Source organism: Ursus maritimus, unplaced genomic scaffold, assembly GCF_017311325.1.
Source record: "Ursus maritimus isolate PB19 unplaced genomic scaffold, ASM1731132v1 scaffold_5, whole genome shotgun sequence".
Taxonomy (NCBI): Eukaryota; Metazoa; Chordata; class Mammalia; order Carnivora; family Ursidae; genus Ursus; species Ursus maritimus.
Window position 1 is genome coordinate 54,415,340 of NW_024426663.1, and position 26,472 is coordinate 54,441,811.

A 26,472-nucleotide genomic window follows, 5' to 3' on the forward strand; every position below is an offset into this window, starting at 1 on the left:
CTTTACCACAAGATCTTCCAGAGAAGAGCCATCACTGATAACAAGGTCATTAAATTGGTCTTGGATTTGGTCCATAGTTTGTGGGAGATCTCGAGCTGGAATAAACCACTCATGTTCTTCTTCTTCCTCCAGCATTTCTTGGAAGCAGCGTTCAATAAATTCTTCTTCCCATAACTCCTCTTCTATCTGGATTTATAATATATTAAGGATAATTTATAGCACATTTGGTTAAGACATCACTAGGAACGGCTTAAAATATCTTGAATTAAAGCACTTAAAACCACAATATTGTAATCTTCTCCTCTGATCCTGTGCCAAGAAAAAGAAACAGACTAGGGAAGATCTGTTTCGGGTTTTGCTGTCTTTATTTGTCTTAGCAGAATATTCTTTTTCCCACTGAGGGTAGTGGGGAAGTAATAAATAAAGGAGTGTTTTCACTGAGGAATTGGTCAGAATTACCTGTGATACTTTAAAACTACACAAACCCTAAACCCACCCCAAAATGACTAAAATTGTGTAGAGCGTAGGGTTGGGGCATGGGTAATTAAAAACAAATCAAAAACAGCCCAAATAATTTTCACTGAACTAAGACTACACTGTTTTACTCTTGAATAGCCATCACTGGATATGGTGAGATCAAGCTGGCTGCTGATTACCAAAGCCATGATCAGGGAGGAACTAGACGAAAGATGGAAACAGATGCCAGAAATGTGGGAATAAAAGACAACATTCATCAATGTATGAGCATTCTCTAAGGGTAACAGTGGTGTCAGGTTTTCAGGCTTAGCAAATTAAGAACCTCAGGTGAAAAAACAGCACAATTCTGTACCCTAGTACCTATGCCTGTCTGCTCCTGATTTATTTCTTTTTTTTTTTTTTAAAGATTTTATTTTTATTTATTTGACAGAGAGAGAGACAGGCAGTGAGAGAGGGAACACAAGCAGGGGGAGTGGGAGAGGAAGAAGCAGGCTCATAGCGGAGGAGCCTGATCTGGGGCTCGATCCCATAACGCCGGGATCACGCCCTGAGCCGAACGCAGACGCTTAACCGCTGTGCCACCCAGGCGCCCCTGATTTATATTCTCTTAAGAGCAATCTGATTGGTGCAAGCAATAGTTCCCAAACCTAACTGCACATGGAACCATCTGGGAGATTTTTTTTTTATGGTTTTATTTTTAATTAATCTCTACACCCAACATGGGACTTGAACTCAACAAACCTGAGATCAAGAGTCGCATACAACTGAATCAGGCAGGTGCCAGCAATCTGGGAGCTTCTAAAATACAAATTTTCCAGGCTCCACCCTAGTCCTGCTGAATGAGAATATCTGGGGTGGGACCCTGCAAAAAGCTCCCAAAGTTATTTCAACGAGCAGATAAACCTCGTAGTAATCAGCATCCAAATAAAATAGGAGTGGTGGCATATACACCCATATATTTCACATATAAGGGACCAGATAAAAAACACATTACCGGGACAAGTACAAATTATACTGAGGGCTATCATGGGCTATGAGAAAGATCATGTTTGTACAAAAAACTAACTTGTCTGTTGAATTCCTCTTCATTTTCCATCCACATGTACTCTGCAAATGGATTGTCATCTTCATGAGAATGACCATTAATAATCACATCTTCATTGATGATGCTTGGGCTAGTACTGCTGCGACTTGGATCTTTCATGGTTGGCGTTAGTTGTCGTTTCTAACCTTCAGAGAAGAACAGTAGTTAATTTTGTCATTCTTTCAGTTCTTAATGAGCATCTACTACCACGAGGCATCAATGGTTAGGTACCAGATGCACATGACATATTAATGCACATGATAAATCAAGCAATTGGGAAGTTTCACCTTTTTTTACAAATGATGTTAATGTTTAAGACATAGCTGAGAACAGCCTAGATTCATCTAGTATTTTCTGGTAACAGTCAATGATGGTAATCAACTGCTTGAATGTAACTCCCAAATCATCTGATTTTTGAAATACTGGCTATCTCTTGCTTTATAAAACAAGCATGGTGTGGAAGACTTAGTCATCAAGTGACTTTATGAAAAGCAAATTCTACTCTTAAAAACTGGTATTAAAAAGCCCAGAGACAGCAAATGGAAACAGACTTTTAATAACCTCTTAGTTCCTCAGTTCCAAGATACAGAGTGCTCTGGATCTTTTTTTTTTTTTTTTTTAAAGATTTTATTTATTTATTCGACAGAGATAGAGACAGCCAGCGAGAGAGGGAACACAAGCAGGGGGAGTGGGAGAGGAAGAAGCAGGCTCATAGCAGAGGAGCCTGATGTGGGGCTCGATCCCATAACGCCAGGATCACGCCCTGAGCCGAAGGCAGACGCTTAACAGCTGTGCCACCCAGGCGCCCCTTGGACCTTTTATTTTTAATTTTTTTAAAGATTTATTTATTGGAGGGAGGCAGAGAGAGAGAGAGGGAGAGAGAGAGAGGTGAGGGGAGGGGCAGAGGGAGAGAATGAATCTCAAGCAGAATCTGTGCTGAGTGTGGAACCCGATGCAGGGTTGATCTCATAACCCTGAGATCATGACCTGAGCTGAAACCAAGAGTCGGAGGCTTAACCAATTCAGCCACCCTTTTATTATCCTGGATCTTCTGACTTCATAGCATACTTCTATTTGCTTTATCTTTGGGTCCATGTTGAGTTCCTCCATGTCTGGATTTACCCACTGTACAATGAGTGTCAAGCATCTAATCTATGTAATACGGATGCTTTTAAGTGAGATAGTATCTACAGACTGCTTTTTTTTAAAAAAAGATTTTATTTATTTGAGTGAGAGAGTGTGTGTGAGAGAGAGAGATCTTGAGCAGGGGGGAGGGGTAGAGGGAAAAGCAGAGTTCCCACTGAGCAGGCAGCCGATGCAGGACACGATCTCAGGACCCTGTGATCATGACCTGTACCAAAGGCAGACGCTTAACTGAGCCATCCAGGTGCTCCCCACAGACTACTTTTTAAACTGTTTTATTACCTTCATAGTACGTAATAAACATCTTTCCATGAAAGTTGATGAAACTCCCCTGCTGACAGAAAAACTTCCGGACTAAGTCAAAATGAATTTTCCAATAAGAAAAATGACTGAACATCACAGGTTCATAGTGAAGGGTACATCAAAAAAAATGCAACTTTGGAAAGCAGTTTATCGTTATTAACCTCAGCATTCAAGGCGTAAGACAAAACTCATTTTGATGGTCATGGTGAGGGGCATTCTCCTCTAACAATGTGAAAACTAAACCTCAAATGAAGCTCCCTGATCTTCCTCCTTAGCTCTCTCTCATCTCCTCCACAAACCATTCCATATCATCGGCATCTCCATCTATCATGTCAAGGTTACTGATAAGCCTATTGGACATTTCCTCTCTAATATCATGGACAGGTGGGACCCAACCCACTCTAATATTTCCTTCAGGCTTCCAGCCTTCACCACCTCCCAAAGGGTGGGCTGCTTCTTCATTCCACTCTGGAGCGTGCTCTTCTACTTTGCTGGGGGACACCTTCCATGTTGAGATTTTTTTTCCTGCTTCTTCTTCCTCCAGGGATCAGAAGCAGTCTTCCTCTCTCAGCCTTGAAATCTGTTGCACAAATAGACCTAACAACCTGCTACAGATCAGGGTCAGCTTCTGCGACCCTGGGCTACAGGCTCACCAGTCTTCAAGCCCCCCCCCCCCCCCCCCCCCCCCCAGCCACAAGACTACCAGACTCTAACTAGCTCAAGCACCTAATCTCTTTTTATGTGAGTAAAAGCAGAGCAGTATCGGATACAGTAGGTCTGGTTTCTTATACATTGCTCAACAGGCAAGAACATGACCTAACCCAGCGGATATACTGCTGGCTAAAAGTTTGAAGCATAAGGTTCAGATTCTACAATATTCTAATTCACTAAGTATGAAATTGCTAAAGTTGGGCTTACATATAACAAGAGTCACTTGCACATAAAATCAAACAGCAGTGTGACTTGCGCCAAAGGGAGGAATCAGCATCCCTAATATGAGGATAGAGTTTTAAAATCTTAAGGCTTGGGGCACCTGTGTGGCTCAGTCAGTTAAGCATTTGACTCTTGATTTTGGCTCAGGGAATGATCTCAGGGTCATAATACCAAGCCCCATGTCAGTCTCTGAGCTGGGCGTGGAGTCTGCTTAAGGTTCTCCCCTCCCCACTTCTGCTCACCCTCACCTCCACCCTCACCCTCTCTCTCTAAAACAAAAGCAAAAATAAATAACAACAAAACAAACTTCAGGTCTTCTTACTCCAAGGTTATCTTAATCAAATAAAACACTAAAACTAAAACCTCCTACTACAAATAGTTTTCTCCTTGGGTTTAAGAGTCAGGGAGCACTGGCTCTATGTGTACTGCTGGCCCTTTAGATTCTTTTTTTTTTTTAAAGTAGGCTCCATGCTCAATGTGGGGTTTGAACTCACAACCCCGAGATCCTGAGATCAAGGGTCTCATACTCTACTGTGTCAGCCAGGTCCCCCTCCTTTAGATTCATTTTATGGACTTATCCTCAAGAGTATGTAAGTATAATAAAAACTCATACTGTTCATATAATGTGAATTTAGTCTCTTAAGCTGGGAGTGGGGGGGTTTCTAGCCTGACACACATATGTATATTCTGAAATACTGAATACTACTTACAATACCATCATGGTAGTGACATTTTTAGTTAAGAGGTCCTAAACTAAAAATTACTAAGAACTTCTGCATATTATTATTGTATGCATAGGAAAGAGGCAGAGACAGACTGAGATTTATGTGCTAGAGTGTGTAACCCAAACATGATTTGGGTTAGGAAAAAGAGGCACTATAAAAGCAGACAGTACAAAAAACAGACGATGGATATCTTTGATATTTTTTATTTATTATTAATCTTGGGTGAAAAAAAAAAACCCCTTTTTTTTGGATAACAATTTCTGACTAAAGACCAATCAGTTCCTCTGAAGAAAATTACTCATTCTCATATGTCAGGCATTACATTTTAGATCAAACTCAAGTATTATGAAAAGCAGTGGTCAATCCTGTTTTGCAACTGGATGTAACTTTGTTTACTCTGCATATGAGCTGATCATTATGTTCAAAGACACTGCAATTTATAACAGCTTTTGTTATTTTCCCAACATGTATCCTATCCCAACTTATACCCATTAAATCCTCCCTTTCAGAAGACCACAATATTAACAAGTGACTTACAGCTTCAGTTAAAAAAAAAGTTTAGCACAGACAATGAGACATTCAATATTTAAATGGAATTGAGTAGTTAAGTAGCAATCATATGTGTGCGACATGTCCATCTAGAAATACTTCTAACTTGTTTTTAAATAAGCCTCAGTAACTGAAAGTACATCTACATGTAAATGCAATCTGGTTTTTCTTAAAGAAAAAAAAATTTCCATACACTATATAAGCACAAGCTTCTGTAAACAATGAAAAATCTGCCTCAGCAAATTCTATAGTTTGAGAATCCCGGGGGACACCCCTTCCTCTTTGTTTGATGCCAACCAGTAATAAATAAAATTTAAACAGAGTTTAGCAAAAAAGGGCCCAATCCCCGTGTTTGACAAGGCCCTAGGGTCAGCTTTTTGCTCACTATCACCTCATCAAACAAGCTCTGGCTTTGGTATAGATCCTAGTGAAAAAGTCCATAAAGGACTGTACATAAGGTTACTTTATCAAGCAATATTTGGGAAACAAATCACGATTGAAACCAAGAAGAACGAACTGAAACTTGGACACAGATCTTATACCTCAGACAACCGAGGGAAGGAACAACTGCTGACCAGACCACATTTCCGGCTACAGCCAGCCAAGTGAAAGCCAGAGGGGGGCAAGGATCATTTATTTTCAGAACTTCGATGGACCTACAATTATTGAACACAAGGTGTCCTAATGTAAGGCAATGTATCAAATTTCAAATTTTCTTCTACGACTTGTTCTTGACCTTCTTGAACCACACTCTTTATACTTCATCCTCTGTTCGTTCTGCTGTTTTTAAAAATTGGGCATGGGGGGGGGCCCTGGGTGGCTCAGTCGTTAAGCGTCTGCCTTCGGCTCAGGTCATGATCCCGGGGTCCTGGGATCTAGGCCCCGCACTGGGCTCCCTGCTCAGCGGGAAGCCTGCTTCTCCCTCTCCCACTCCCCCTGCTTGTGTTCCCTCTCTCGCTCTCTGTCAAATAAATAAAATTAAAAAAAAAAATTGGGTATAGGGTCACCTAGTTGGCTCAGTCCGTGGAGCATGTGACCTTTTTTTTTTTTAAGATTTATTTGAGAGAAAGAAAGAGCGTGTGTGGGCAAGACAGCACACGTGCAGTGGGGAGGGGCAGAGGGAGAAGGAGAGTATCTCAAATTCCCTGCTAAGTCCGACATGGGGCTCAATCCCACAACCCCAAGATCACAACCTGAGCCAAAATCAAGAGTCGGACATTTAACCAACCGCACCATCCAGGCACCCCAAGCATGTGACTCTTAATCTCAGGGTTGTGAGTTCAAACCCCATGCGGGGTGTAACGCTTATTTAAAAAAAAAAATTGGGTATATAGTTCAAATACCATAAAATTTATGATTTTAAAGTGCTGGACTGGCATCTGTTAAAAACAGTTAAAGGCAAATGAAATAGCCAAAGCCACCTAGGGCAAGGAAGAACAGTTGTGGCAAACAAAAGACAAAGCAAAAAGGCTGGGAGCAAGGACTGGTGAAGGAAATCCTTTGGGAATAAGGACTTTGAAAAGCTCCTGTATATTCTAGGGAATCTAGAAGGCCATGGGCAGGTTCAGTGCTGGGAGCATGCTCAGAAAAGAGCTGAGAATGCCCTACACTTTTCACTTCAGGCTATGCACACATAGTGAGGGCTAAGGAAGACTTGTAAACTGCCTGAATTTTGAAGGTATGCCTCAATATAAACAAGAGCCCAGGGGCAAAAACCGGGAGAGTTATTTTTTGCTTATAGGTATTTAAGAAAATCTCTTCTAGGGAGCCTGGGTGGCTCAGTTCAGAAGGGAGTCTGCTTCTCCCTCTGCCCCTCACCCCGCTCGTGCGTTCTCAAATAAATAAAATATTTAAAAAAGATTTTATTTTTTTTAAGATTTTATTTATTTATTTGAGAGACAGCTAGAGAGAGGACGAGCAGAGGGGGCTGTTGTAAGAGGGAGAAGCAGGATCCCCGCTGAGCAGGGAGCCAGATGCCCGGCTCAATCCCAGGATCCCAGGAGCATGACCTGAGCCAAAGGCAGACACTTAACTGACTGAGCCACTCAGGTGCCCCTAAGATTTTATTTTTAAATAATCTCCACATGCAATGTGGGCCTTGAACTCACAACCCCAAGATCAAGAGTTGCACGCTCCACCAACTGAGCCAGCCAAGTGCCCCTGGAAAATCTCTTTGAAATAACTACCTGACTCCTAAGCTAACAGAACAGAGATTTCAATGCCCCCCCCCCCACACACTTCAAACTTTTACAAAATTAGTTTAGAAAAGTCACCAAACAAACATCAAGCAGAAAAACAATGCTGAGGGAAGGAGAGAATCTAATTGCCAAAGATGCCACATTATAATACTCAAAATGTCCAGTTTACAAAATTTAGGAAGCATGCAAAGAGGAAAATCTGACTTATATATAAACTTCCCTGAGGAAACCTAGACACTGGACTTATTAGACTTTAAATCGGTACAAAAAACTAAAGGAAACCGTAAGAATGAGGTCTCATCATCAGGCGCACCTGGGTGGCTCAGTCGGTTGAGCGTCTCTGCCTTCGGCTCAGGTCATGATCTCAGGGTCCTGGGACTGAGATCCGAGTCGGGCTCCCTACTCAGCGGGGAGCCTACTTCTCCCTTGCCCCCTGCCCCCCCACTCGTGCTCTCTCTCTCTCTCTCTCAAATAAATAAAATCTTAAAAAAAAAAATTTCTGGAGTTGAAAAGCACAATAACTGAAACGGAAAGTTTACTAAATGGATTACAACAGATCTGATCAAGGAGAAAAAAAATCAGCAAACTTGAAGATAAGTTAGTTAAGATTACTGAGCTCAGGAAAGAAAGAAAACAATGAAGAAAAATGAACAGAACCTTAGAGACCTCTGGGAAACCATCCAATGTACCAACATATACATAATGAGAATCTCAAAAGAAGACAAGGGGCCATACAGAGTATTTTAAGAATTAATGGCCTCTTGGGGTGCTTGGTTGGCTCAGCTGGTGATCTCAGGATTGTGGATTCAAGCCACACACTGGGTGTAGACTGCTTAAAAATAAAATCTTAGGGGCACCTGGGTGGCTCAATCAGTTAAGCATCTCTTGGTTTCAGCTTGGGTCATGACCTCAGGGTTGTGGGATGGAGCCCTGCATTGGGCTCCTCGATGAGCAGGGAGTCAGCTTCAGATTCTCTCTTCCTCTCTCTCAAATAAATAAATAAAATCTTAAAAAAAAAAAAACAACCCAAACTCCTCAAACCTTATGAAACAGATGTTGCTCTACATATGCAAGAAGCTCAACAAACTCTAAGATAAACTCAAAGTGATCCACATCAAGACACATTACAATCAAATTACTGAAAGACAAAGAGGAGAGAGAATCTCCAAAACAAGTGACCCTACACACAAGGGATCCTCAAAATAAGATTAACAGTTGATTTCACATCAGAAACCAGACGCCAGGGGCACCTGGGTGGCTCAGTTGGTTAAGCTTCTGCCTTTGGTTTATGTCATGATCCCGGGGTCCTAGGATCAAGTTCTGCTAGGGCTCCTTGCTCCTTGGGGAGCCTGCTTCTCCCTTTGCCTGCCACTCCCCCTGCTCATGCTTTCTCTCTCTCTCTCTCTCGAATAAATTAAATCTTAACCAAAAAAAAAAAAAAAAAAAAAAAAAAAGGAAGAAAGAAACCATACGGGCCTGAAAACATATTCAAAGTGCTGAAAGAAAAAAAACAAAACTATTTTTCAAAAATTAAGGAGAGGGATGCCTGGGTTTCTCAGTCTGTTAAGCATCTGCCTTCAGCTTAGGTCACGATCCCAGGGTCCTGGGATTGAGCCCCCGCTTGGGCTCTTTGCTTGGTGGGGAATCTGCTTCTCCCTCTGCCTGACACTCCCCCTGCTTGTGCTCTCTGACAAATAAATAAATAAATAAATAAAATCTTAAAAAAAAAATTAAGGAGAAATTAAGATATTCCCAGATAAATAAAAAAATGAGAGGGGCACCGGGGTGGCTCAGTGGGTTAAGTGTCTGCCTTTGGCTCAGGTCATGACGTCAGGGTCCTGGGATCTAGTACTGCTTGGGTTCCCTGCTCAGGAGGGAGTCTGCTTCTCCCTCTCCCTTTGACCCCTCCCCTGCCACCTGCTCATGCTTGTTCTCTAAGTACATAATCTTAAAAAAAAAAAGAGAGAGAGAGAGAGAGAGCGCGCAAATGCACATCGCCAGTAGACCTGTCCTACAAGAAAAGCTAAAATGAGTCCTTCAGGGTGAAACAAAGACACTACACATTAACTTGAATCCGTCTGAAGAAATAAAGAACACAGATAAAGATAACTACACAAATACGGAAATCAGTAATAACATACTTTTGGCTTTTAACACCTTTTTCTCAATGTGATTTAAAAGACAAATACATAAAACAATAATTAGGTATCTATGTTAATGGACACACAATGTATAAAGATGCATTTTGTGACAATAACAAGGCAGGGGGAGGAGGAGTACAGTGCTATTAAGGGGAAATTTTTGTGTACTCTTGAAACTAAGTTGGTATTAGTTCAAGCTTGATGTCACAAACTAAGGTGACTACTAGGAAAATAACTTTAAAAATATACAGTAAAGGGTACATAGTGGTCACATATCGTCACCCCACCTGGAGGCAGCCATAAACAAACTGCTTCAAGACTCCAAAGTCAGTGAGCACCAAGCTCTTCTAGCGAGAAAAAGCTTTTCTCCAAACGAAACACATAAGAAATGCTGGAAACACAAGAGAAGTACCTAATTTGCTTGAGTGATGTTTGAGGACACAAAGTAGATATTGACTTGACAAATACAGTAAAAAAACAACTGGGAAATCTGTTGCTGTCTGGCTTCGTTCATGCTTCAATCTGACTACTTAAAACTGGCAGAAATGGGGCACCCAGCTGGTTCAGTCAATGGAGCACGAGACTCTCAATCTTGGGGTTATAAATTTAAGCCCCACTTTGGGTGCAGAGATTAAACATAAAATCTCAGGTGTGCCTGGGTGGCTCAGTCAGTTAAGCATCAGACTCTTGGTTTCATTTCAGGTCATCGTTTCATGAGAAGTGGTATGGAGCTCCAGGCTCAGCAGGTAGTCTGCTTGAAGATTCTCTCCTCTAACCCTCCTCTCACAAGTGCACTCTTGCTCTCTCTCAAAAAAACAAAACAAAACAAAACAAAACACAACAACTTAATAAAATCTTAAAAACAAAACTGGCAGAAATGAACTGAGAAAGCCAGTAATTTCCCCCCAATTAAAGTTCACTATTTGCTTCAAAGCATGACTATGCAATAAAACCCTCAAATTATCAGAATATTCAAAAATTATAATTTTCAAAAAAAAAATTTTAATTTCCATCCTTAATCTCATGCAAAGAATTATTTTATTATTATTATTTTTTAAGTAGGCTCCATACCCAACATGAGGCTTGAACTCAGGACCCTGAGATCTCTACCAACTGAGCCAGCCAGGTGCCCCTCATGCAAACAATATATATTTTTAAAAAAGATTTTATCTAGGGGCGCCTGGGTGGCACAGCGGTTAAGCGTCTGCCTTCGCCTCAGGGCGTGATCCGGGCGTTCTGGGATCGAGCCCCACATCAGGCTCCTCCACTATGAGCCTGCTTCTTCCTCTCCCACTCCCCCTGCTTGTGTTCTCCCTCTCTCGCTGGCTGTCTCTATCTCTGTAGAATAAATAAATAAAATCTATATAAAAAAAAAAAGATTTTATCTAAAAAAAAAAAAAAGATTTTATCTATTTGACAGAGAGCAAGAGAGCAGAAGCAGGGGGAGCGACATAGGGAGGAGAAGCAGGCTCCCCGCTGAACAGGGGGCCTGATGCAGGACTCAATCCCAGGACCCTGGAACCTTGACCTAAGCCAAAGGCAGATGGTTAAGCGACTAAGCCACCCAGGTGTCCCAACACTTCAGTGCTTTTCAAAGATTCTTTTAAAATATATCATCTAACACTTCTTTTTAATTTTAATTTTTTATTTTGTTTATAAAGATTTTATTTTTATTTTTTAAAGATTTTATTTATTTGGGGCGCCTGGGTGGCTCAGTGGTTGAGCCGTCTGCCTTTGGCTCAGGGCGTGATCTCTGCGTTCTGGGATCGAGCCCCACATTAGGCTCATCCGCTAGGAGCCTGCTTCTTCCTCTTCCACTCCCCCTGCTTGTGTTCCCTTGCTCGCTGGCTGTCTCTCTCTCTGTCAAATAAATAAATAAAATCTTAAAAAAAAGAAAAGATTTTATTTATTTGAGGGGCGCCTGGGTGGCTCAGTCGTTAAGCATCTGCCTTCGACTCAGGTCATGATCCCAGGGTCCTGGGATCAGACCCCGCATGGGGCTCCTTGCTCAGTGGGAAGCCTGCTTCTTCCTCTTCCACTCTGCCTGCTTGTGTTCCTTCTCTTGCTGTCTCTCTCTCTGTCAAATAAATAAAATCTTAAGAAAAAAAGATTTTATTTATTTGAAAGAGAAAGATAGCGAGAGAGAACACGAGTTGGGTGGAGGGGCAGAGGGCAAGGGAGAAGCAGGCTTCCTGCTGAGTAGGGAGCCTGATGTGGGACTTGATCCCAGGACCCTGAAATCATGACCGGAACTGAACTCAGACGCTTAACAACTGAGCCAACCAGCCACCCTAATTTTTATTTTTTAGATTTAAAAATTAGAGAGAGAGAGAGAGAGACAGCCTGAGTATGGGTAGAGGCAGAGGGGAAGCAGACTCCTTGCTGAGTGGGGATTAAGCCCCGCTTCCGGCTCCCTGCTTTTCCCTCTCCCTCTGCCTGCGGCTCCCCCTGACGTGCTGTCAAATAAATAAATAAAATCATAAATAAGTAAATAAATAAATAAATAAAAATAGTCAAAAAGTGAATAAAACCCAGTAGTCCACCAATTCATCAATACCATGTGATATGCCCATACAACAGAATATTCGATAATAAAAAGAAATGAAATACTTGATACATGCTATATCATGTATATACTGAAAACATTATGCTAAGAAACCCATCGAAAAGCAATACATATTATATGAAAGCTAAGGGGTAACAAGGTTTCTAAAATTGATTGTGGTGATTGATATACAACTCTATCCTAAAAGTCACTCTGCTGTGAACTTTAAAGGAGTTAAATCCAGTGAGTTCTAGCTCAATAAGAGCTGTTAAAAAACAATATTCAGGGGCGCCTGTGTGGCTCAGTCGTTGAGTGTCTGCCTTCAGCTCAGGTCATGATCCCAGTGTCCTGGGATCGAGCCCCGCATCGGGCTCCNNNCAGCAGGAAGCCTGCTTCTCCCTCTCCCACTCTCCCTGCTTGTGTTCCCTCTCTTGCTGTCTGTCAAATAAATAAAATCTTTAAAAAACAAAAACAAAAAACACTCATTGCCTATAGGGATAACTAGATGGCAAGAGATATTTTGTTAAATCTTTTGAATTTTGAATGGATTACCTACTAAAAATTCAACTTCAATAAACAAAACCCCTACTTTAATTTCACTGATTTTTTTCTTATTTTTTTTAGTTTTTTTTTTCACTTTATTTTCCCTCCCCTCCTACTTAATTTCAGCCAATTTGTTACTGTTTTTCAAGTTGACAAACATGTTTATTTTCAACCTTTCATTTAATAAAAATTGTTTATAAAGTTCCCATATATACAGAATTTAGTTCTTAGCAGTCTGAGGTAATTACAAATTATTTAATTTATAATGAGCCAGAGATTATGTGGAAGAATATCTTTTAAATTTCCAAGTGGTTAAAGTTCTTTTAGTTATGCTTTGGTACCTTGATTTCTAGTTTAATTTCATTATGTTATAAAACGCAGCCAGAAAAACCTTCACTTTTCGGGATTTATTACAGTTTTGTTTGCAGACAACTACGGTTTTTGCAAAATGTCCCGTGGACCTAAAGAGAAAAATGTCTGATTTCTATTTCTAAGGCGTACACACGCATACACACACACACACACACACACACACACACACACAGAGATCCCTTTTTACTTCCATCTGTTAAATTCTGAAAGTGGTGTATTCAAGTTCTCTACTCTAAGAGTTAGATTACTTGACCCAGCTCATAGAAATTTATCATTTTTGGGGACACATGGGTGGCTCAGCTGGTTAGGCGTCTGCTTCAGCTCAGGTCATGATGCTAAAGTCCTGGGATCGAGTCCCGCATTGGGCTCCTTGCTAGGCGGTGAGCCTGCTTCTTTCTCTGCCTGCCCCTCCCCTGCTTGTGCCCCTGCACTCCTTCTCTTAAAAAAACAAACAACAAAAAAAAAAACCCAAAAAAACCAACTTGAAAAATTTCTCATTTTTGAAAACTGATGCTTGGTTTTATGTCCGCCATCATAATTTCATGTTTATTTTTCTTACAATCTATTCCTGTGTTTTTTTTTTAAGATTTTATTTTCAAGTAATCTCTACACCCAACGTGGGACTCGAACTCACAACCCCAACTCACAACTCCGAGATGAAGAGTCCAACTAGGCTAGCCAGGTATCCCTATTTTCCTATTTTTAAATAGAGTTCTTAAAATTTTGGATTTATTTTCTGTGACTTACAAACTACTGCAGAATATCAGTTTTCTCCCTCTAATCTGAGATATAAGTGATATCAGCGCTGTAAAGTTTAAGGTGTACAGCATAATAATGTGACTTACATCTATTGTGAAATTATAACAGAAATTTACATAGATTCCTATTAATTAAAAACATGCTCTATACACCCCAACCAATTCAAGACATGCTTTTCCTTGGGGCGCCTTGGTGGCTCAGTCAGTTAAGTGTATGCCTTCGGCTCAGGTCATGATCTCAGGGTCCTGGACTGAGCTCCACATTGGGCTCCCTGCTTCCCCCTCTCCCTCTGCCGCTCCCTGTTTGTGCTCTCTCACTGTCAAATAGATAAATAAAATCTTAAAAAAAAAAAAAAATGCTTTTCCTTGTTCAGGGTATCCAACCCAATCCCTGCTCCCAGACAAGAAAGAACCTTTAGAATGATTTTACTTACCCCATTTCCTTCCTCCCACTCCACCTCCCGAGTTTTGTGGAAATAATTTAAGCAGTGTTTGTTTCATACTATCTGGTTTCCCCTCAGGTATAGACCTTTTAGAAGAATTTCCGAACCAAACACTTAAAATTCATATTATTGTCTATGTATGTTTTATAAGAGTCATTGCTCATCATTGTTTCTTTTATTCAACATCTTTCCCTAACCTGACATCTTAGTTTTGGCCTAATATTTCTTCAAAAGGTTACCCAAAGATATTTATTTCTGAGCACTGCATGTCTGAAAGTATCTTTTGCTTTCGTATTTGAGTAATACTATTAAACGGGACAGATTTACACTTGTCCTTTCTATTTTCTGTAAATATTCCAGCTTTCACTGTTTTATTCTTTCTTTTGTAAAGTTCCTATTCAGGTGAGTGTCTAATATGAGAGCCTAACACTTAAATTCAGAAATTTCACCAGATTTTGGTTAGGTGAGAGCAGTTTTTTTCCTATTAATGCTGTCTGGTTCTTTCTTTTTCTTTCTTTTCTTTCCTTCTCTTTTTTTTTTTTAAAGATTTTATTCGTTTATTTGACAGAGAGAGAGGCAGCCAGAGAGAGAGGGAACACAGGCACGGGGAGTGGGAGAGGAAGAAGCAGGTTCCCAGCGGAGGAGCCTGATGTGGGGCTTGATCCCAGAACTCCGGGATCACGCCCTGAGCTGAAGGCAGACGCTTAACGACAGAGGCACCCAGGCGCCCCTGTCTGGTGCTCTCAACCCACAAGCCCACATATTCAGCTGTTTCTTCCCTTCCAAAATGCCTCTTCCACATAATGGTTTCTAAAAAATTTTACAATATGGATATCATCTCAGTTTTAGAAACTTTCTCCCCTAGTTTCATCTCTTAAGAATTTTCATTAAAATTCAGATAGAAGGGTGCCTGGGTGGCTCAGTCTGTTAAGGGTCCAACTCTTAGTTTCAGCTCAGGTCATGATCTCAGGGTCCTGGGTTCGAGCCCTGTGTCAGGCTCAACCCTCAGCAGGGAGTCTGCTTGTCCCTCTCCCTCTGCTTCTCCTGCTCGTTCTCTCTCATATAAAATCTTAAAAAAAAAAAATTCAAATACAGTTCTCTCCATTTTCCTTAAGCTGACTCAACAGACATCTTTTTTTATTCCATTGGACTCTTTTGAATTACTGTGATTCCTTAACATTTGCATACACACATTATTATCATTAATTAGCTGTCTCTCCAGCAGTTAGAATAAAGAAATTTCTGCTTCAGGCTTGTTTTCCACTTAAGTTTGTAAAGCAGTACTGAATTTTTCATTTTAATGTTTGGCAGTATACATTAATGATTAAAAGCAGGGGCTCTGGAACCCAAGGGCAAGTTTTAACCCCTCCGTATCTCAGATTCCCCATTTATTAAGTGGATAATAATAATAGTATCTAGCCACAGAGCCTGGCACATGACACTATTAACTATTTCGGTGCTTATTAAATACTTAAGAGCAATTAAAGGTTGCTGGAGCAAGGTATAAGGTAAAAAATAAAAAATCACATGTTCAAAAACCTGTAGAAGTGAAACATCACAGAATGAGGACTTTAACCCTCCTCTCAACTGGATGTAACAAAGGTGACCTGGTGAGAGTAAGGATGGCTCAAGCACAGCCTATCATCACTACCGATAAAAGCTCAAAGCACATCAGAAATATCATCCTTATTTATAAAAACTGATACAAAAAGTAAGCAGATGGGGCACCTGGGTGGCTCAGTCGGTTAAGCATCTGACATTTTTTTAAAGATTTTAATTATTTGACAGAGAAAGAGCACCAGCGGGGGAGAGGGAGAGTGGGAGAGGGAGGCAGACTCCCCACTGAATAGGGAGCTCAAGCGGGATTCAATCCCAGGGCCCTGAGGCCATGACCCAAGCTGCAGGCAGATGCCTAACTGAATGAACTACCCAGGCGCCCTAAGCAACTGACTCTTAATTTTGGCTCAGGTCATGATCTCAGGGTCATGAGACCCAGCCCTGTGTGGGGCTCTGCACTTGAGAGTGGAGCCTGCTTAAGATCCTCTCTCTGCCTTTCCCTCTGTCCCTCATCTCCCCCACACCCCCCAGCCCTGGCTCACTCTCTCAAAACAAAAATCAAAAAAACAAAAACAAAACAAACCTACCAAAAAACCCAAAACAAAACAAACCCCTCAAAACACATACAAAGAATCAATAAATGTACACATGCCAAAAAAAAAAAAAAAAAAAAAAAAAAAAACCAAAAAACACTAAGTTAAAAAAATTAAGCAGAAGCAATTCAAACCTCTAAACCCACACTATCCAATATGGTGACAAGTAGCTACATATGGGTATTTAAATCTAAATTAATTAAATTCAATAAAATAAAAATTTAGTTCTTTAGTTGCACTTGCCACATTCCAAGTGTTCAAGAGACACATGGTGCTATTAGTTGTTCTCTAATTGGACAACACTGCTCTAAACAAGGAAATTAGAAAAAAAAAAGGAAAAAAGATTGTTATTATAATCGAAATTTAGGCTGTATCAAACGCAAATTACTAATGCACCTATGCAACATGGTGGTCCAGATCACAAAGAGATAACTTGGCCAACTTTAATCTTGGACTGTGTCCGATATGCCACTAACCACCCAGACGATCCTGAATATGTCACTAAACCACAAGCAGCACAGTAAAATGGTTAAGAGCGCATAATCTCTGGACTACTTGGGTCTGAATTCCAGTTCTTACGAGCTGTGTAACAGTGGACAAGTTAATTCACATCTATTACTTGTTATCTTTATTTTACAGTAGTACTTACCACCTAGAGAAGGTGAAGATTAAATACTTGTAAAAGCACTTAGAACAATGTCTGGCATTACTAAGTGCTATAGAAATTATGTGCCTAATAAAATAATCTTTCAAACTTCTATTTCCTCAATTTCAAAATGGGCAAGATAAAACTTGCTCTGCCTATTTCATAGGTTATAATGAGTAAATTTGTAAATTACAATATGTAAAAGCACAAAAGGAAGGGGGCTGAGGCCTTATTTTCTATCTTCTTTCACCTCTCACAATGTCCGTGAAATTGCTATGCTAACAGCATTTTATAAATGTTTATATTTTCTATTGAAACTGGAGCATCACTCTCTAAAGTCATAAAGGGGTAAATCTGAATAAGGTGTACAGTGCTTACTGAAGGAAAAGGCCACTATAAACTTACACTGTTCCAAAGAGGGTAGGGATTATCTACCTCAATTGGAGCTCCTTAACAGCAACATGCAATATATTATAGTAAAACTCTCCCAGGTCCCAAGACTTTAGCCATCACAGGGAATTTCCACTGCCTAACACCCATCCCTTAAAGAAAGAGATAAATAGGCTGTCATTTTTGGAAAGTCACCTATCTTTATTTGTCGCAGACACTTATTCGTGAGAAAAGATTAAGTTTTGTACAAATTCACAATTAACAAGTAGCATACAAGGCTAATTAGCCCCAAATATCCTTTCACAAACTGGAATCAGAAGCACAAACCAGCAAACACTGGAATCACATTAAAAATCCTTAGACCCTTTTCTTATTTCCAAACATAACCTGCGGCGGATGAAATTTCAAACGCTATTTTGAAGAAAATGCAGACCGACACCTGCTCAACTGCAATTCGTGAAAAATCATGCCACGAGACTACAGTATGCACACGGAAACGGGAATTTGTCTTCTGTTGAAATGAATGTCGAAAGCTGTCAGCTGTTAAGACACTTTCCCACGGCAAATCAGAAGCCAAATTCTTCCTAGAGTTTGAGGTTTCGGTGAAGTGATGGGGCTGCAAAATCAGGGGAAAAAGACAACAAAAAGAAGCAGAAAAGGCCCCTTTTTGAGTCACCAGAAAATTAAACTGCTGGCTGCTTCGACAAATGTTTTGTAAAACAAAGTTCACCACAAGCCACGTAATTTTTGTGGTAGTGGGGAGTAAGCACAAAGTGGAAGACAAGTTAAGAGGACCGCAATCCAAGAATATGAACTGGATGGGCCCTTAAAGTTCTTCGGCTCACAACCCTCCTGGAGTAGGACCCCAGCCCTCCTATCCTGAGCATGGCAAACAATATAACTAAAAATAAGGAGTAAGTGAAGGGGAAGAAACGGGAGAAAGCCGATCAGAAAGGTACTGGCCCACGAACGGTCGCGGAAGGCTCCCCTAGGACGAACGCCAGCCCGCCAGTCCCTCCGCCCCTTTCTCTTCCCCCACCCCAGCTTCTGGAGCAGCGCGCACGCGCAGCAAGTAGGAGCTGCGCGTGGCGACGCGCAGGCGTAAACTAGGGAGAAACAATGAGCTTTGTTGCCGAAGCGGCAGTGGGGGGCAGGGGAAAAGGGTACCAGGGAGGAGGTGAAGAAAGGGGGGGGGGGCACGAGAAAGTGCTATCCCGGCAACCCTCGCGCGCCACCGAAGACCCGGATAGAGTGCTGCGAGATCCAAATCATAAATAATGACAATGAGAAAAAAAAGCGACGGCCATTTCTCAGAGAAGAAAGAGTCTAAGTCGGTCCCAGCTCATCCCTCGGACGCGACTAAAGGTGCAAGGAATAAAGGAAGCCATACGAGGCTTGGCGGCCAACAACCCGGGGGACCCTCCAGGCCCCTCAACCGTTGCCGAGGTGCTGTCCCTCGACCGCCGGGGTCGCCGCACCCTTCTGGCCGCTCCGCCCGAGGGAACCCCTCACCCAGTGCACGGCAGCGGGGACGGCAGCCAACGAATCCGGTCGGCCTCCGCGGATCTCCACAGGCAGCGCCGCTCCCCCGCTCGACGCGCGCTTCGCCCGCCGCCTCCCTTCTCCAGTCCAAACAAACACCCCAGCCCGGAAGTGACTTCACTTCCGCCGCCGCCGGCCCCGCCCCCTCGTTCTGTCAGCGCTGCCCTCTGAGGCCACTAGAGAGCGCGCGAGAGAATGCTCGAGCCCAAGGTTTTTTTCGTGTCCCAGGCGGCACGCGTGTGCGTGCGCAACGGCCTCTTCTGCGTGCCTGGCGGACGCGGTGTATACGGGAAGTCCTGTTGCGTTCTCTCTGGTAGACTGGAGTTGGGCGAGCTTGTGCCCCGACACCCGCCCATCCTTCAAGAATGTTGGCATGCAGTGAGTGGGGGAGCTGGGGGCTGAAGAATACAGATCGCAGCCGGTTTTCTAAAACACATTAACACCAAACAGGAACGTCTGGATAAGGACAGCGCATTCACACAGCCACACACACACCATACATGACACACAGTGTCACACTAACAGTGACACGCACCCAGTGACATCCAGAGATCCTGACACAGACACATAATAGAGAAACAGTAAACTAAGACAAATTCACAGAAGGATATGATTTATACAACTACCTGCATTCAGACATGTTCAGGCACATACAAATTTTCTGAAGCTGGATCTTCACACACAGTCACAAATTATGAATATTTGGTTCCCACGCAGCCTATGGAAGCTTCTTTGTCGGTAAGGGAAGAAATATCCCGTCGAGAGATAGTATAGAAGGGTGGGACCTCAGGGTCCAAGAGCTTCCCAGTCCATGAACCTGAATGCATGCCCCCCCCATATATTACTTTAATCCTTGCAGTTATCATTGGCAAGCCTCAATATATATATATATATATATAATATTAATCAAAGTATGGTGTATAATGTGTAAAAAATTTTGGATGTTTGAATATATATACACTATACTTGAAAGAATACACACAAAAAGTAATTTCTTACCTTTGTGGAAGGAAAATGAGGGAGTGATTTACCTTTTAACTCTGGTAAATTCTGAACATTAAAAAGCACATAAGGGATGCCTGGCTGGGTCAGTAGGTAGAGCTTGCAATTCTTGATCCTGGGGTCTTGAGTTCAAGCCCCACATTGGGTGTAGAGCTTACTTAAAGAAAACAACAAACATGCTTTTAGTATCTACTAAAACAGGAAAAGAAAAGTTCCCTCCATGGGAAGGAATCCTGAAGAGGACTACTCATCTTTAGGTCCATTTCATTCATTGAAAGTCTGCTGGGGGGAAAAAAAAAAAGTCTGCTTTAGGTTGCTTTTCCAAAGGCCCAAAGAAGTGAGAACACAGTTGTTCTGCCATAGCCCCTGGGTGAAACTCTTTGGTCACATTTTCAGATCTGTAGCCTAAACTGGGAGGCAGGGTTTGGGTTTGTTGCTTGCTTAGCAAACAGCTCTGGGAGGAAAGAGATGGTGTTTTACAGGTCTGCGGAGTATGATTCATCCAAGGAACCTGAAAGATAGACTATCAGCCCGAGGCTTTGAAGAGGCATGAACACGAGGGAGGAAAACAAAATCAAAATAGGTAGAGTTTATATTATCTTTAGTTGACCCAGACACTTAGAAGCTAATCATGAAAAGATTAGAATTTATGATTTAGTAATCTACTTGGTTACATTGGTAATATTAAAAATAGATCTTTGATAAATCCTCGTTTTTTTTTTTTTTAAAGATTATTAGAGACCATGCGCATGCGCGGGGGTAAGGGCAGAGGAAGAGAACCTTCAAGCAGATTCCTCAGTGGGTGTGGAGCCCAACTCAGGGCTTGGTCCCATGACCCATGAGATCATGATCCGAGCCAAAACCAAGAGTCGGATGTCCAACCGACAGAGCCACCCAGGTGCCTGCCCCAATTCTGGTTATGTTTTTTAAGATTTTGTTAGAGAGTGTGTGCAAGAGAGAGCAGGGGCAGAGGGAGAGGGAGAAGCAGACTCCCTGCTGAGCAGAGAGCCCAATGCAGGGCCTAGATCCCAGGACCCTGGGATCATGACCTGAGCCGAAGGCAGACAGATGCTTAACCCACTGAGCCACCCAGGCGCCTCCCTGGTTTGTTTTCATCTGAACCATTCAAAGGCTTGCACTGATATTCTCAAAGGGGTTAAGATCTCAATTTTTGGGGTACCTGACTGGCTCAATTGGTAGAACATTTGATTCCTGATCTTTGGGTTGTGAGTTCGAGCCCCACCTTGGGGACAGAATTAAAGGAAAAATTCGGTATATAGTTCAAATACCATTCCCAACTCACAGTGAGAGTTCACCAGCTCACCACAAACTTGTGGTTGAGAAAGTGATGGGCCCAGAATACTTCCTTGGTATCCTCTGGCTATCCTTCCTTCCAAGAACCCTCTGCTCATTTGCAAAATGGGGTTCACAATGTTCATGCTATGTCTGGACAGTGGTTGTGATGGTCTATGAATGGAAAGTGCCGTTAGTAGAGCAGAGGCTAACAATTTGCCAGTGATGAACAGACACTTCAATACTATTAGAGATCCAGTTTAAAGACATTGCAGAAATCCTTCTGTTTCGTTCAGTTAGTAAAATGAATCCTGAAGTTGAAGTAGGAATCAGGAGGAAGAGTACAGTAATGAAGGCCAGGCTGGCTGTGAATAAGCTCCCAGTCTAAACTACCAACTTCCTGCTGACTTTTTATGTTTTAAGTAGGATCCATTCCCAATGTGGGGCTTGAACTCAGGACCCTAAGATCAGGAGTCACATGCTCTACCAACTGAGCCACCCAGGCACCCCATTCTGGCAGACTTCTCATCAAAACGTAAAATGTGCAGATCTTCTGACTCAACATTCCATGTATAGGAATTTGCCCAAAGAAAATAGACCTATGTAGGGAAATGTACGGCTCATAGAAACAAAAAGCCTATCAATATGGAATTGCTCAAATGAATTATGGTGTAACAGAATAAAACATTAGTTATTAAAAATACGTCTATCCTGGGCGCCTGGGTGGCTCAGTTGGTTAAGTGTCTGCCTTTGGCTCAGGTCATGAATCCAGGGTCCAGGGATCCAGTCCCACATGGGGATCCCCTGCTCAGCAGGGAGTCGGCTTCTCCCTCTCCCCCTCCCCCCCTCATGCTCTCTCACATAAAATCTTAAAAAAAAAAAAAGTACATCCCTTGGTAGGGTTTCATACTCATTTTTTTTTTTTTTTAAAGCTGCAAGGGCCACCTGGGTGGCTCAGTCGGTTGAGCATTCAACTCTTGGTTTTCGCTGGGATCATGATCTCATGGGTTGGGAGATCCATTTTGGTTTTCAAGACAGCCCCACATTGGGCTCCATGCTCAGCAGGGAGTTTGCATGAAGATTCTCTCCCTCTGACCCTCCGCTTACTCTCTCTCAAATCTTTAAAAAAATAAAAAATAAAGGCTGCAAAATAGCCCATATAATCATCTAAAATTATATATGTAAAAATAAGCACGTTGAGTATAAATGCAAATGTGATTGAATAGCATTATTTATAATAGCAATAGCTCTAACATTTCAAAACAGAATAATATCTCAGATTTTGAAAGATTAACTGTCTTCTATGTGTTTTTTTATAGTCTGAATTCTCAATTGCATTTATAAACAGGAAAAAAAATCACACCTCAAATAAAATCTACCTCATATGTTTCTTTAGCAGGTCAGTAATGGACTTGTCCCTATGCTCATTTGTAGCATGTGGAAGCTGGGAAGAGTATGTACCCCAGCAATACTTAATCTTTAGTAAGGGCTTAGCACTGTGGGGATAAGCAACTGCTCCTGCTCTGAATATTTACAATTCAGGTGAGGATACAAAAGCATCATTCAACAAATTTTGAATGCCTGCTACATGCCAGCATGGTCCTAAACACTGATACACAAGGCAGTATGATTTTTTCTTGGAAAAGTTGTTGATGCCACCTCACACCCATCAGGATAGCTACTATCAAATTAGCAAAAGATAACAAGTGTTGGTGAGAATGTAGAGAAACTGGAACCCTTGTGCAGTTGGTGGAAATGTAATACGGTACAGCTGCTGTGGAAAACAGTATGGAGGTTCCTCAAAAATTTAAAAATAACATTACCATATGATCCAGCAATACAACTTCAGGGCATATATCCAAAGAATGGAAAGCAGGGTCTTGAAGACTATTTGTACATCTGTGTTCACAGCAACATTAAAAACAGGTAAAATGTGGAAGCAACCCATGTCTATCAACAGATGAATGGATAAGCAATATATGGCATATATACACCATGAAGTATTACTCAGCCTCTGAGGAGGAAATTCTGCAATATGGTACATCATGGATGAAACTTGTGTACATTAAGTGAAATAAGACAAAAAGATACTGTCAGATTCCACGTCTATGAGATAGTCAAAATCATAAAAACAAATTGTAATGATGGTTGTGAGGGGCCGGGAGAAGGGGTGGACGGAGAGTTTTGCTTAACAGGTAATTTCAGTTTTACAAGATGAAGAGTTATGGGGATGGATAATGATTGCAGAACAAAGTGAATGTAGTACCACTGAACTGTGTACTTAAGAATGGTTAAGATGATCAACTGTTACGGGTTTTTAACCAAAAGAATTCTAAAAAGAAATAAAAAACCATTCCTGAGTTAAAAGGAAGATCAAATTTGTATAGGCTGAGTAGGCAGGATGAACAGGACTTAAAGACTAAGATGTAGATGTAAAGTAGGTAAAGGTTTTTGCAGAAGGGTGACGTGTGACTAAGTATTGCAGAATACTGGAAGGGCAGAGGCAATTCCTCCAGGTTGGACCAAGCCCTTCCCTGCTGATGAGATGGGTCAGTCGGCTCCTGGGTGGCTCAGTTAGTTGAGCGTCTAACTTTAGTTCAGGTCATGATCTCAGGGTCCTGGGTTAGAGCCCTGGGATAGAACCCTGAGCTCAGTAGGAAGTCTGCTTCTCCCTCTCCTCTCCCTCTGCCCCTCACCTGCTTGTGCTCTCTCAAATAAAATCTTAAAAAAAAAAAAAAAAACTGCAACAAAAAACCAAAACAAAAAAACCAAAAAGACAGGTCAGAGACACACCTGGTGCTTGTGAGAAGTAGCCACTATCAGGAAAATGAATTAGGAGGTACCACTACAGCTTCACCATCCAACACACTAATGTAACTGCCATACCTTCCTCCATAGGCCTGAGCTCACACACGAGAGCTGGGGATTACCCTGATACATGTGGAGAAATGAGAAAAAGTCAGTCCATATAGACTTGAAGTTGCCAAGAAAGTAGCCAGAATCCGATTGCTAATGCCTTGATGTTTGTAGCCAACTTATTTTAAGATTCTGAAGTAATCTCTACACCCAACGTGAAGCTCAAACTTAGAACCCTGAGACCAAGAGATACATGCTCTACCGAACGAGCCGCCCAGGAAACCAACTCTTAAAAGTGAAGAAAAAAGTCATTTAAATCTCAAGAGCCAAATAGCCAACAAGAAACCACTACTTCTGAGTTAACAACCCTGGCAAAGTTGAGCACCTAAGAATTAGTCCTGCTTTACAACATGCAAGTGCCATGATTTAAACTTGAGTACTATCCTATCCTAATCAAAAGTGAGACATTCCTCATGTTCTTGGCATATCCCATTTGCATCAGGTCTTCAGAACCACTACTTCACCAATGCTACCATGCATGAAGCACAAGGACGTCATGGATCAGAGGTCATTAAAGCTGTACTTAAATGCCATTCTCCGAGTTTACATATGCTATTGGTGTGGGCACTAATGTCCATTTTTTGGTCTACTAGACCCAATAGAGACTGCCTTTCCTTTTCACTTAGTTTTCGTATTTCCTATTGTACATCTTTAGAGTTCTACTTTGTAACAGTCCTCATCCATACTTTGTCTAATTTCTGTAATTTAATACCGCTTTATCTTTTACCTAGTAAAAGGTTCAGTGGAGCTCCACCGAGTATCTACTGTAGTTTTTCAATCAGCTAATTAGACGTACTTGGGTGATGAGGTAGCCATTTCCATTTTTCCATTAACTTGAAACTTCAACAAACTAGTTGTTACCAAGCTTTTTCATTAGTTCCTGTTATTAAGTGATATAGTGGGAAAAGAAAAAAAGGAAAAGAAACATTTAGCTAGGCAAAATAGTGAATTCCCAAGACTTCGTTTCTCCCCAGTAACTTGAAATGTCTGATTGTACCCAGTTCTCAGAAAACTACAAGACTTTAACATTCTGAGCCAAAGATGAAAGACACACTTGGAAAAGCAGTACCTAGGGCTCTGAAATGGGTTATCTTCCATTGGTGGGGTTTTAAAATTTTTATTTTAGAGAGCGAGTGAGCTTGAGCAGGGCCGGGGGGAGGGGGGGCTCTCCCAGGACTGTGAGATCATGACCTGAGCTGAAACCAGGAGTGAGACACTCAACTGACTGAACTGTCCCCACCTGGTGTGTGTGTTTAATGTGTGTTTGTTTGCCCAGGCTTCAAATGGTGATTATTTTCTAGCCATTTCCCCTAGTTCTAGGTTTGGAACAGTAGCAAAAGCAGTACCTCAAGTTCGAGCACCAAAGGCAGGCATGATTACAACTCCCTAGTCAAAATACTTCTTTAGCGACAGGTAAAACTATCATTCTCAAAGTGTGGCTTCTTCGCTTGATACCATCACCTGGTAACTTGTTAAAAATGCAAATTATCAAGACCCACCCAAAACCCTAGCAAAGTGGTAATTTTAGTGGACCCCATCCATATTTTAACAAAGCCTCCAGATAATTCTGATGCATGCTAACGTCTGAGAACCACTTAAGAAAACAATTCATTTTGTTTGTATACTAGTGCTGACTCTAAGAATCTTGGCCTCACCCCTAACCATCATAGGACTTGCATCAAAGTGAAAGGTGTTTTATTTTTTGAGCGAGATCTTATTTTGGGGGCACCTGGGTGGCTCAGTCTCTTGATGTTGGCTCTGGACACGATCACAGGATTGTGAGACTGTGCCCTGCTTCAGGATCCAGTCCTGCTTTGGGCTCTCCCTCTACCCTTCCCCCATCAGCTTGTGCTGTCTCTTAAAAGCTTTACCCACGGAGCCAGCCAGGCTGGCTGGAAAGGGCATTTTATTTTATTTATTTATTTTTAAAAGATTTTATTTATTTGACAGAGACAGGGAGAGAGGGAACACAAGCAGGGGGAGTGGGAGAGGAAGAAGCAGGCTCCCAGCGGAGGAGCCCGATGTGGGACTCGATCATGGAGCGCCGGGATCACGCCCTGAGCCAAAGGCAGACGCTTAACGACTGCGCTACCCAGGCGCCCCTGGAAAGGGCATTTTAAACCCCAGCTCAACAAACAGCTCAGAGTTGTCAGGGAATACCCAATCATAAACACATTACCACTCAATACTTGAGCTTTCAGCCATACTAAGCCATATTCTACAAGGGAGACCAATAAAAGAGCTCACAGAACTGTTCCTAGCCATAGGGCAAATTATCTTAAATAACGCACAGAGTGGACCAACTTTACTATTCTGATT

The 26,472-nt window shown here is 41.8% G+C and overlaps 1 protein-coding gene across 2 annotated transcripts in view; it reads right to left on the reverse strand.

Moving 5' to 3' along the window:
* PAIP2 (poly(A) binding protein interacting protein 2) overlaps positions 1-19,069 on the reverse strand; it is a 22,381-nt gene extending 3,312 nt beyond the window's left edge. Inside the window, exons 1-3 of one of the 2 annotated variants that reach the window (XM_040622374.1) lie at positions 18,913-19,069; positions 1,544-1,702; positions 7-186 (exon numbers count right to left, since the gene is read on the reverse strand). In XM_040622374.1, coding sequence (XP_040478308.1) covers positions 7-186; positions 1,544-1,681 — 318 coding nt within the window. In that variant the 5' untranslated portion in view covers positions 1,682-1,702; positions 18,913-19,069. Of the gene's footprint in view, positions 1-6; positions 187-1,543; positions 1,708-18,912 lie in introns of both variants that reach the window. The other variant, XM_040622373.1, reaches the window with a different exon arrangement.
* Positions 19,070-26,472: the final 7,403 nt, after the last annotated feature.